At 34.4% G+C, this 12,125-nt stretch overlaps 1 protein-coding gene across 3 annotated transcripts in view; it reads left to right on the forward strand.

Moving 5' to 3' along the window:
* APAF1 (apoptotic peptidase activating factor 1) overlaps nt 1–12,125 on the forward strand; it is a 45,529-nt gene that overhangs the window by 13,251 nt on the left and 20,153 nt on the right. For all 3 annotated transcript variants that reach the window (XM_060777263.2, XM_060777262.2, XM_060777261.2), the window contains exons 9-16: nt 914–1,081; nt 2,183–2,314; nt 3,210–3,323; nt 4,804–4,988; nt 5,968–6,094; nt 7,680–7,805; nt 9,264–9,398; nt 11,709–11,834. In XM_060777263.2, coding sequence (XP_060633246.2) covers nt 914–1,081; nt 2,183–2,314; nt 3,210–3,323; nt 4,804–4,988; nt 5,968–6,094; nt 7,680–7,805; nt 9,264–9,398; nt 11,709–11,834 — 1,113 coding nt within the window. The remainder of the gene's footprint in view (nt 1–913; nt 1,082–2,182; nt 2,315–3,209; nt 3,324–4,803; nt 4,989–5,967; nt 6,095–7,679; nt 7,806–9,263; nt 9,399–11,708; nt 11,835–12,125) is intronic.

Raw genomic sequence — 12,125 nt, forward strand, 5'->3', positions numbered from 1 at the left:
CCCTTGTGTGAGTGCTAACTGAATGCTGCCAACTAAAAATGGAAGCTAAACTAGATTTCTTAGGGTTTCTTTGAGTACCTATGAATTGTATTAATTTACATTTAGGCACATATAATCATGTATATATACAATGAAACATTTTTGACAAAAATAGATCTAGAAAACCTAGGTCAACTTACACACAGTACTGGAATAGGAATCCAGAGCAAAGATAGCCATTTGCTTGTAGAATTCTCAAAGACAGGGCCCTATTAAAAATGGCCACTGTAGTCTCAGCAGAGAAGCTTATGCAGTCAGCTCTAATTAAAAATGTCCGCTGCAGTTCCTCTCTATCTTAAGCAGTAATGGTAAGTGCAATGCATTCTTCAAGTACTCCCACATAGATGTTAAATGCCACTCGGGGGAAAAAAGACGAAGAAGGAACAGCTGCCTTTCTCTGGTTTGGGCAAGGAGGTATAAGTTGGTGGGCGCTTCTTGTCTTCCTCTTGTGATTGCCTTTGCCTGGGTCCCTAATAGAGGGAGGTTGCTTTTCTTGTACTTCTCCTCCATCTCCTTTTTAAAAAAGCCGCATTCTTGTTCTTGTTCTTTATATTTCTTTCCCTATCTCTATTTATAGATATGTAGATATTTTAAGATCAGCAATGTAGTTGGCACATACCATCCCTCAAATAAATAGATCCTTTTCTCTCTTTTTTAGTTCTTCCTATATACATACCCTCTGTGCATTTTTAAAAGGAAAAGGGAAATATTTGTTTGTTGCCTGACTCTACATTTTACCAACAACTTATCTACAGGCCATAGCAAAATGCATAACTTTGGCCCCATACCTGCCCTCAACTTATACAGATCAACTTTTATATGAATATATATGGCACCAATCTTTAGTAATTCTTTGTTTCCAAATCCATTGTAGGTTTTCTGTGTTCTTTGGGATATGGAGACTGAAGAAGCTGAAGACATACTACAAGAATTTGTTAATAAATCTCTCCTGTTCTGTGATCGAAATGGGAAATCATTCCATTATTATTTGCATGATCTTCAACTTGATTTTCTTACTGAGAAGAATCGTGGTCAGCTGCAAGTATGCATTTTAATTTCTAGTGATCCACATAATTGTTTTTAGAGACTATGGAAAATGTCTTGTTTACACTACAAGTGGTTGATAGTAATAGGGCTGACTGCAATTGAATGTTCCACTTTTAATATTATTTTGATTCTGCACACAGAACTTTTGTTGCACTAGCATTTTTTTATAGCAGTGTTTCTCAAACCCTGCTTCTTCAGGTGTTTTTGAAGTCAGCTCCCAGAAATCCTAGGCACCTTACCAGCTGTTAGGAATTGTGGGAGCTGAAGTCCAAAACATCTGGAGGAACAGAGTTTGAGAAACTCTGCTTTACGTCATCAACAAATTCCTTTTATGACATAATAGCCTGCATGCTTCTCACTACTAGAACAGAATGAAGGTTTTTTTAAAAAAGGAATCTCTTTGTAATTGCTATGAATTGAGCATATAAAATTAATTCTTCAATTTTTTTCTAAAATAGAAAGTGTGGTTTATGAAAAGGTTTCTGTAAGATACAGTGACATCTTTGCATAATGAGTTTAGTGTATCCTTTTCATAAAAATAGGCAAATGGGTCAAAAGATTTTGTAGAAAAATAAACAGTATTGAAGCTCAATCTTCTATTAGTTTAATGTTGGGACTCGTTATAATTTTTCCCTCATTACCCCCCCCCCCCCCCCCATACACACTTAAACTGGTTGTTTACAATACTGGAATGAGCTGGGAAGAGCTCTTTTGGATGCTATTGTGTGCATCCTTGTGTTGAACATGGGGCAGGGACAGCTTTGGTTAAGTTTTGGTATCTTCTTGCAGACTGCAGCAAGAGGGTAATTGTCCTTTCCAAGTGTGGTGTTACCAGCTTTTATTATCACCTCTGTTCCTGGTAGCTGCTGTTAAAATAATTAAAAAATTCACAGTGACTGTGTTTGTTCACATACTTTCCATATTAATTAGTTTTACTTTTAGTCAGCCATGTCCATGGAAGCTTTTTTTTTATCCAAAAAGTGATCAGCTGGAGTAAAAACATTTATATGAGCTTTCTAAATCTAACCAAATTCCTTTGTTACATGGAAAAGCAAATCCATATTCTACTGTAATAATAAACATTTTATTTTTATAGGCACTACATAAAAAAGTAGTCCACCAATACAAGAACCACTATGCACAGTATATGCCAAATTCAACTCAGGAAGATTGGATGTATTGGTATAATTTTCTCGCTTACCATATGTCAAGTGCTAACATGCACGATGTAAGTTTACACTGAAGATGTTCTTCCATTGCTGTGCACTACTGCATGTACAGTAATATAACTTTTCTGGGATATTTTCTTTCTTTCCTTCTTTCTCTCTCTCTCTCTCTCTTTGAAACTTTGTAAAAAAAAAGCTTAAAATTAGGGGAGTCTGCTTCTAGATGTTCAAGTTGTTTTGCATTTAATCCTCTACATAGCTTTCATGATCCAATGCACTAGGATGAACAACTGTTAATATATATGCTAAATTATGATACAATTTAGCTATCCCTTAACCAGAAATCCTAAATGTTCCAAAACCCAAAATTGTCCATTTGGCTGGCTGAGATAATGACACCTTCACTTTTTAATGCTTTAATATACACATATTTTATTGCATGCTCTGAATTATTAAATATTGTGTATACAATTACCTTCAAGCTGTGTTTATAAGGTGTTTATAAAACATAAATGAATTTTGTGTTTAAACTTGGAACCCACCCATAAGATACCTCATTATGCAAATATTCCAAAAAATGAAAATTTCAAAATACAGGGTTAGTCAAAATGCATAGGCCAATAAGCCATTCAATTGAATGGCTTATTGGCCTATGCATTTTGACTAACCCTGTATTTTCCAAACATTTTAGATAGGGGATACTCAATCTGTAACATCTTGCTTATATTCTGTGAATATGCTTAAATCTTCTTGTGAGAAGTCGAGTGTGAAAAAATGTAAGCGCGCAGTCATATTAAGTGAAATGTTACTTAATATGTAATTTGCAGTCTTTCATGCTGTCTTCAGTTTGTGGGAGATTCTAGAATATTCTACTATAAGGAAAGTTCATCATAACAAGTCAAAATAATAATAAATATGATTGCAAGTATTTTTTTTCTTTATCTTTTTCTCTCATAGGAACTCTGTGCTCTCATGTTTTCACTAGATTGGATTAAAACCAAAACAGAATTGGTAGGACCTGCACATTTGATTCATGAATATGTTGAATACAGTGAAATATTGAATGAAAAGGTATGGTATGATACTGCATGATTTCAGGTGACTCGGGAGAAAAGATGTAGTAGTATAGTGACTATTTATTTAAGAAAATAAATAATTTTTCTGTGTTAACTCATCCCAAGGGTTTATTTCCGCTGTGGAATGAATGCAGTTTGGCACCGCTTTAACTGCCCTGTCTCAGTGCTTTGCAATTATGGGAGTTGTAGTTTGGTGAGGCACCAGCACTCTTTGGCAGAGAAGGCTAAAGGCCTTGCAAAACTTCCCTTGATAAATTGCATTGAGTTATGGTAGCGAAGTGGTATCAAACTGCATTCATTCTATAGTGTAGATGCACCCTAAGTCTTGATGTGGTTCATAGTCTGAAAGTAGATAATAGTCTGAATGTTGTCATATTTTTAACAGATAATACTTTATATTTGATTATCTTTATATTTGAAAATTATGATATAACTATTATGGATATAATTCATAACTGATTTAACAGTATAAAGTGGAAGGATGATGATTGTCCTGTTTCTGATTAGCTACATTTGCTCACACCCAACCTGTATTAGTATTACCTGGTCTTGTTATAGTGGAATTAGCATGATACAATGTATGTGTGCATGGAAGATTTCTTTGCAAAATAAATCAAGGAATTCCTGCTCCCAAATTTTAGTCCATTTTAGCAGAATGAAAGGCACCACAAGGAAGAGAGAGAAAATGGGTGACCCACTACATGTGCAAAAATTGAACTGTGGCCTTGTTGAAGTCAGAGGTGCTTTGAATGTGCTTTTCTTGCATGGCAGGGGGTTGGACTAGATGGCTCATGTGGCCTTTTTCAACTCTATGATACTATGACCTGACTTAGGGACTGTACTGAGTGACAGGGAGTCTCTTCTGCTGGGAAGGAAGCTGGAAGACATGAGATCTCTTCAGATTCTCACTGTTGTTGCCCTTGTTTTCAACCCTTGATTGGCCAAATTTGCAATAAGAAGTTATTTGGTTGATACTTTTAGGATCATCCAACGTATTTGAGACCTTTGGAGAGGAAATTAGAGGTTGGAAGGCATTTAGTCCACATTTTAATTTAACCTTTAACTTGTTGTGAAGAAAGGAACTTCAAAGGAGTGCACTGTTTTCATATTTTCATGAAATATGTTTTAAACTGTATTAACTTGTTGTTTTAGTGGCATTTTTCATGTTTTACATTTTTGCACTAATATCTTAGTTTTGCTGAGTTGCACTTTCTTTTTAAAAAGCTGCTTTAAGTCCTGTATTGGGTTATAGTTGGTATTTAAATAAGTTAAAATAAAATAAGGTGGTTTGTTCTTTTTTTCAAGGGATGGAAAGAGGGGCTTTAGATTTGGGAGATGGTAGGGCTGCAAATAAGAGATTGGAGGCTGCATTCAGCTAATGGAGCATGCTCTCACTCCTGTTCTAAATGAAAAATATATATAACATGAAAATAATAGTATTTCATCACAGCTTCATTTATATTTATTGTTTTCAGGATCCCATTGCACGTGAAAACTTCCAGGAATTTTTATCTTTAAACGGACACCTGCTTGGGCGACAGCCATCTTTGGACATTGTGCAGCTGGGCCTTTGTCAACCAGAGAGTTCAAAAGTATATCAACAAGCGAAACTACAAGCTCAGCAAAGACTTGATAAAGGATCCTTTTATGTGGAATGGATGTAAGCAAATGCATTTTTTACACAGAACATATCTAAAGCAACAATAACCTTACTTTGAATCATTGGTGTTCTTATTGATCCCAATTCAGTGAGATAAACTTTTATGTATACTAGGCTTAACAATGTGAAAAAGGAGGTTTTTGTAAAATTATGGTTTATTTATATATGTATATCCTGTGTGGTGATTGGCTACTCATATGTCTTCTCCTTCATTACCAGAAGGAGTATCCTATGAATGGCAGAAAAACAGGTTTTAATGAAAACAATTGGGGTTATTTTTAGGATGACTTTTGAAAGGAAGTATCTGTATTTTAATATTTTTGTTGTCACCGCTTGTGAGTTTCAATGTAGTCCATACTTACTGGCCAAAACATAAGACTCCAAAGTCTTCATTCAGAGTATATTTAATCGTGTTGAAAATGACTTCAGATTTGGATTTGAAGGTCAAATGTATATCAGATCACCATTGTTTTGTGAAATACATTAGTGGTGACTGAATCAACCGAAGAGAGAATTATACTTTGAGAGAACCTTTGAAAGCTCCTAAAGCTTAAGATGCCATTGTCCAATAATAATATAAAATTATTTTAAAGCAAAGAAAACAACTGAAGCATTTCCAAAAGCACTTAGCTTCAGTCTCTTAGAGCATGAGTGGAATAATACAGTACTCTGGATGCAAATCCCAGCAGCCTGAAGTAAAAGAATAAGCACGAGTAATGTAGGAAGCTAAGTGCTGTTACATGAATGCTATATGGATGTCTTGTTTACTTCACCCACTTTAGAAACGAGTATTTATATGCAGTATTGTTAAAAGTAGAAAAGATTTGGGCATTCAAATCATTTTCTATTATTTTTTACCATTTAAATTGTATCATTTGATAAGGAATTATGAAATTCTAATATATTCAGAGACCACTTGCTGACAGGAATCTGAAATAAAAAACAGTGAATGTACAATTTTTGTTCTTCTATAATGCAGGAATAAGCAGTCCATGAAGAATACTTATCGTCTAGTTGTGCGTCCACACACAGATGCTGTCTATCATGCTTGTTTTTCCCAAGACAGACACAGAATAGCTTCATGCGGAGCTGACAAAACATTGCAGGTAATATATAGTACAACCACCACAAAAACCACATTGACAATTATAATGTTTTGATTTAGAATACATTTAGTGCTGCTGAGTCTTAGAGAGTGCATCTATTCTAGAGAGTGCATCTATTCTAGACAAAACTTTGATTATGCAGTTGTCCTCCTTCATTCACAAATTTTATAGGTAGTCAAGATACTCTTGTCTCCAGGTTGAAACTCCCCTGCTGTTTTCATGCTGCTGTTTTCTCTCTCCCAGATCTTTTTTATTCTTCCCTGACAAGCTATTAAGAAAGGAGTTGTGCAATATCTCTTGACCGATAGTGCCATGGTTTGTCATTTTGTCAGTTTCAATAAATTAGGACTCTTCCAGAAAGAACAGTAAACTATGGCTTGCTGCATGTAGAAGCAGAACTTTCACACTTCTTATGCAAAGGAGAGAAGAAAAAGATTCTGAGACTCACAGTGTCTTAATTAACATCAAAATCAGCAATGCCACCTCAGAGCCAGCCCCACCCCCATCCCCTGGCCGGCCGCTGCCATCACCTTTTTCCACAAAGCATTCAGGAGTGCCAAAAGTTGTGCCATTATGGAAAGAGTAAAAAGAGGATGATGCTTCTTTTGGTTCCTCTTGGAGTGAACTAACTGCCTACCTTTCATAACTCTCCTCAGAAAAGGGGATGGTTCCTTTTTTGATACAACCCATGAATAAGTCAATCCAGTTGATTTTTTGACTAAATTTTCTAGACTTGGGATCTATCTGACTGTTGGTCAGGTTAGAGTAGTTGCTTCAGAATAATTATTGAATAATTAATTAACGTTCATATAAGTTCCCTTGATTTAATAGATATACTGTTGTTGGAAGTAACAATTGGATTAGGCCAATCTATCCATCTCTGAGTATTCCTTGTCTATACAGCACTATATATTGCTGTAGGTCCACAGGCAACTTGAAGCTACATACAAACATCAGTTTAAATTGCAAGATAATAATCACTTTCATAACATTTATGTTATACATTAGTATAATGCACATCACTAGGATATTCTACAAAAGATTATTCCATAATGAAATTTTCTGTTTTTGAAGTTGTTCATAAGACTCTTCTTGCTACAGGAGACTAATATGACCAATTTTATGGATATAGCATTCATGCAGGGACATTTTTTGAATATGCTAATTTTTAAGCTTTGACACTTGACGCTAATTATATTTAACTCATTGTATGCATATCAGTTGCAGTCTTCCATCTCATGGTAGGTTTTCACATAACCCTTGCTGCTTGAACAGTTTTCTCTCTAACATAGATTATTAATTTTTCTCTCTATGTTATAAATATTTTAACTTTCATTCACCCCAAACCTTTAGTTATTAATTGATGGTGTTAGTTTTGGGCTCTGGAATGTACGTTTTCATTTAATATTGCCAGGTTTTGTTGGAAAATTGATTATATTTCCTCCATAATTTATTTTTGTGTTAGTAAAATGAACCAATAAAAGTTCAGTTGCAGAGAGCTATCAAATATATATATTGTGTTATACTTAAACTGTGAGCTATTTTAAGAATATGCTTTATGTACAATTTGTTACATTTATTTTAGATATTTAAAGCTGAAAGTGGAGAAAAGCTTCTGGAAGTAAAAGCTCATGATGATGAAGTACGGTGTTGTTCCTTTTCAGCAGATGACAGATTTGTTGCTACTTGTTCTGCTGACAGAAAAGTAAAAGTAAGTATATGATGGTACCCTAATAAATTGACCCTAATAAATTTAAATAACTTGAAAAATTAACAGTGTTCTCATGTACATATCTACTCAGAAATAAATCCCAATGAGTTCAGTGTCTACTAGTCCCAGGTGTGTTTGCATGGGCTTACAGCCTAATAAAATTTAATTACTTTGAGGTGTCAGATCCAAACTTGCTGCTGTATTCAGGAAGGGCTTTCCCCATGACTGGATCTCCTAATGGTATAATAAATTTGAAATCAATCCTGTATTTTTGCTGTGCCTTTCGTAGTGATTAATATATGTATATATTTCAAAACTGATTAGAGAATATTCCATTATAGGGTTAATAGGCAGCTGTAAAAATCAGTAAACTTATAGGTCAGTAAGATGAAACATTGAGTAAGATCTCTGATACTTTTGGGGATTGCTATAATTTGTGTTATTTTCCAACATAGATATATCATCCTACTTAAAATAGTAAACTTTTTAGATGATCAGTTAAACTAAATCCAGCAGCCATATAAATTAACCTGACATTTAGTATATTTTTCAAGGACGTTGGGGGTAATGCATGGTTCCTTTCTCCTTCAGCTTGATTTAACTTTTAGAAGTGCTCCGTGAGGTAGGTTAGGCCAAATAATGCTAACTGCCTCAAGGTTACTCCCTGCTCTTCAAGGCTGTGCCAGTGATTGAGTCAATTGCCTAAATCCATCACAATCCTTTCCAACAGATATGATTCCAAGCCACTAGCAAAAATGCTTTCCTTTACAGCTGCATGACTTTGCATTGTATTATAAAGTGAATTCTGTTTGTATTTTAGTGTATAATTTTGTTTATGGTATACATTTTGACTTTTCTAAACACTCCCATAGCCCCCAGAAAGCTCTTTGGGGGAAAATGAATAAGTAGTCTCCAAGATAGATTCTGAGGAAATGGATAGTTGTGTATCCTGAATAACATTTTTCTCTTCACTGAACTCAGTAATCTTTTTCATTTATGAGTTTTTTCCAGTAAGAACAGGATATTTATCAATGTAGTCTGGCACTGATTACTCAGAGAAATGACTCCCCAGGGTCACAACTAGCGGCCTTTTCTGTCACATCCTATCAGTTCCTTTTTAGTGAAAGATATTTATGATTCTACTCGTGTTAATGGACAGTGGCCAAATTATCAGTTCCAGATAAACTTCAGATAGTATAAATTGCAGTAACTTTGTCTATAATGCCTGGTTTCTTTGCGTAATGAAAAAAATAAGTCTTGTTTGGAGTTATCTGCATTTAGTACAGCTATGCTGCTTTTCATCTTCCTTAATACAGTTTTTGGTTACCCAGATCACAAAGACTTCCATGATATGAATCAGTATTTCAAAATTAATTTCTGCCATGGTTAAAAAGTAAAAATCACAGAACATGTATTGCATGGAGGAATGTGTCTAATTGTTGTATGAAATTATTTTAGGTCTGGAATTCACGAACAGGTCAACTTGTATGCGTATTTGAAGAACATACAGAGCAGGTCAACTGCTGTCAGTTTAGCAATACAAATCATAACCAGTTTCTGTTAGTTACTTGTTCAAATGACAGTTTTATCAAAGTAAGTATAAATTAATATTCACATTCATTTTACAGCTGTAATTAGGATTCTAAGTATTTTGTGATAGTCAAAGCATTAATAAAATTTTATCTGAGCTCTGTGAATTTACTATCTGTAATCTGTTGTTCAGCGACCTGACAAATAAACAACAGTCTGTTGTTCCTAGTCCTAGCCACTGGAGGCCACACGAGTACTGTATGTGAACTCTCTTTGCTAGAATATGAGTGGGATTAGGGCTTCTTTATATCAATTTCTCTTCTGCTTCAGGCTTTCTGCAGAAGATATTAATATTCTATTATACTTGGACCCTGTTTTTTATAGACCACTGTTAAATATTCCTATGGGTCTTGTTGTGGATAATTTTCCAGTAAATGATTTGTGAGCAAAATACCTCCTGCATGAGCTGTCCCACTCTTATTGTTTGTTAGAGAGATTCTGCTTCATTTGCTTTTCTTTTTGCAGTGTGGAAAGGGCAACTAAAGTATATCTAAGAACAGTGATACCCAGACTGTGGATTTCTAGTGATGAAATGTACACTAAGTTTTCATTCTCAGAATTTAGCACAGTGTGAATGACCTAGAACAAGCTGCAAAACCTGCTCATTTTATGCTCTTTTCTTTTTAGGTCTTTTGAAATCTCATCCTTAACTTTAATTTGTGTTATATAGAATTAGAATTCTGATCAATAATGTGCTGTTATTTTTGAGCAAACTAACTTTAGTAATTATGGAATGAAACTGCCTTTTTCTAACTGAACCTAGGTTAATATTAGTTACAGTTGGTTGGTATAGATCACTGTTTCTTAAACTGTAGGGTGGCAAAAAATAAAAGGTTTCTGAATGTCACCCAATGATTGTTTTAGACATTTACACAAATCTGTTAGCAACAACATGCAGTGTTTACAGTGGACTCTGCAAAAATAGAAAAAGTTGATTTTTAAATGTATTTTACATTTCTACATACATACCTGGGGTCATGTAAAAAATCTCCAAGCATACAGGAGTTACAAGTGGAAAAGGTTTTAGATGATTACATGATAAACCATAATGAAGCAGAAATGTATGAACCTTTCCTGATTAGAAGCTGTGACTTCTTGGTTACCATTCAACAATAATATGTAATATGGTCTCAGATTTCTGGGAGTTGAAGGCTAAAACATCTGGGGACCCACAGGTTGAGAATCACTGCTTTATATGATTGTTCTTAAGCTTGATAATCTCATTCAGCAGAAAAGAGTGAGATAGAAATATTTTCAATACATACATATGGATGTTGCTGCTTCTGGGTATCATCTCAGCACTTGTTTTTCTTCCCCTTTTTATTTACTTCACAAAAATCTATCAAGTTCACGCTGACTGTTTGTAGTGTGCCCAGTACTTTTGAGCATTTTAATTACAATAGAGCCTCACGTATCCAAAATAAATGGGCTGGCAGAACGTTGGATAAGTGAAAATGTTGGATAATAAGGAGGGATTAAAGAAAAACCTATTTAACGTCAAATTACATAATAATTTTACAAACTAAGCACCAAAACATTATGTTTTACAACAAATCAACAGAAAAAGCAGTTCAGTACACGGTAATGCTATGTAATAATTACTGTATTTATTATTTATTTACAATTTTTCTACCCCACCTTTCTTGAACCCGGAGGGTGACTCAAGTTGGCTTTATAGCCAGGCAGCCATTTGATGCCTTCAACAATATACAATTAAAAACAACATTTAAAACAGAATTATAAAAACATACATTAATACCTTTAAAAAACATATAAAAACATATTTATGAATTTAGCACCAAAGCATCACAATGTATTGAAACAGCCGTGGATCCAGGTGGGAGGCAGACTGCGTTGGAAAATACAGAACATTGGATGAGCAAAGGTTGATAAGCGAGCTTCTACTGTACTTCTAATCTAATGTGATGTACTTAGATAGTGATGGTGAACTCTAAGGAGAGGCACAAAGATTTAAGCAAACTATAGAAGCATGCTAAAGACCTAGAAATTCTTAGACAAGTATTCTCTTAGCTTTAAAAATAACAATATTTTATTGGCACTTTTTCACTTTCATGGGGTTTTTGTGCCAGTTGACCGTACTCTGTTGTAAATCTTATATGTTGAATAGTGAAATGTGTTTTGATCAGGGAAAACTTATTTATAGTGAAAATGATGTTGCATTTTTTTCTTTTTGCTGTGTCATACAATGATTATTTTGTGGGAAAATATTTGAATTAACCATTTTCTTCTTGATTCTTCAATATTTTTAATATTTTTTGTTTCCCATTTTCTTTTCTATCATTTTAAATGCAGCTCTGGGATTTGAATAAAAAATACTGTCGCAATACACTATTTGACCACAGCAGTGCTGTTACTCACTGCAGGTTCTCTCCAGATGATAAATACATTGCTAGTTGTTCTGCAGATGGAACTTTAATGGTATGTTGAGATCCTCAGTTGTGCTATTCAAAATCAGATTCAACCACCTTCTGTTTGTGTTCTGTACTGCAAGCTAGTTTTAGTCTTTTAAAGTAAAATAAAAATTCCAGCCATGCATCCTGTCCATAGTTATGCATTATCTTTGATCCTTAGCTTCTTTCTCACCCTGTACCACTGCTAACTGTAGGAACTGTGTGCATATCTCTACTACACATAGTGAAGAAATATAACAATGCTTCTCGTTGTATTAAATACTTTATTTGCATTTAATTTATTCATACAACTAAGTTG

The sequence above is a fragment of the Anolis sagrei genome, chromosome 5, assembly GCF_037176765.1.
Source record: "Anolis sagrei isolate rAnoSag1 chromosome 5, rAnoSag1.mat, whole genome shotgun sequence".
In the NCBI taxonomy this organism is placed as follows: Eukaryota; Metazoa; Chordata; class Lepidosauria; order Squamata; family Dactyloidae; genus Anolis; species Anolis sagrei.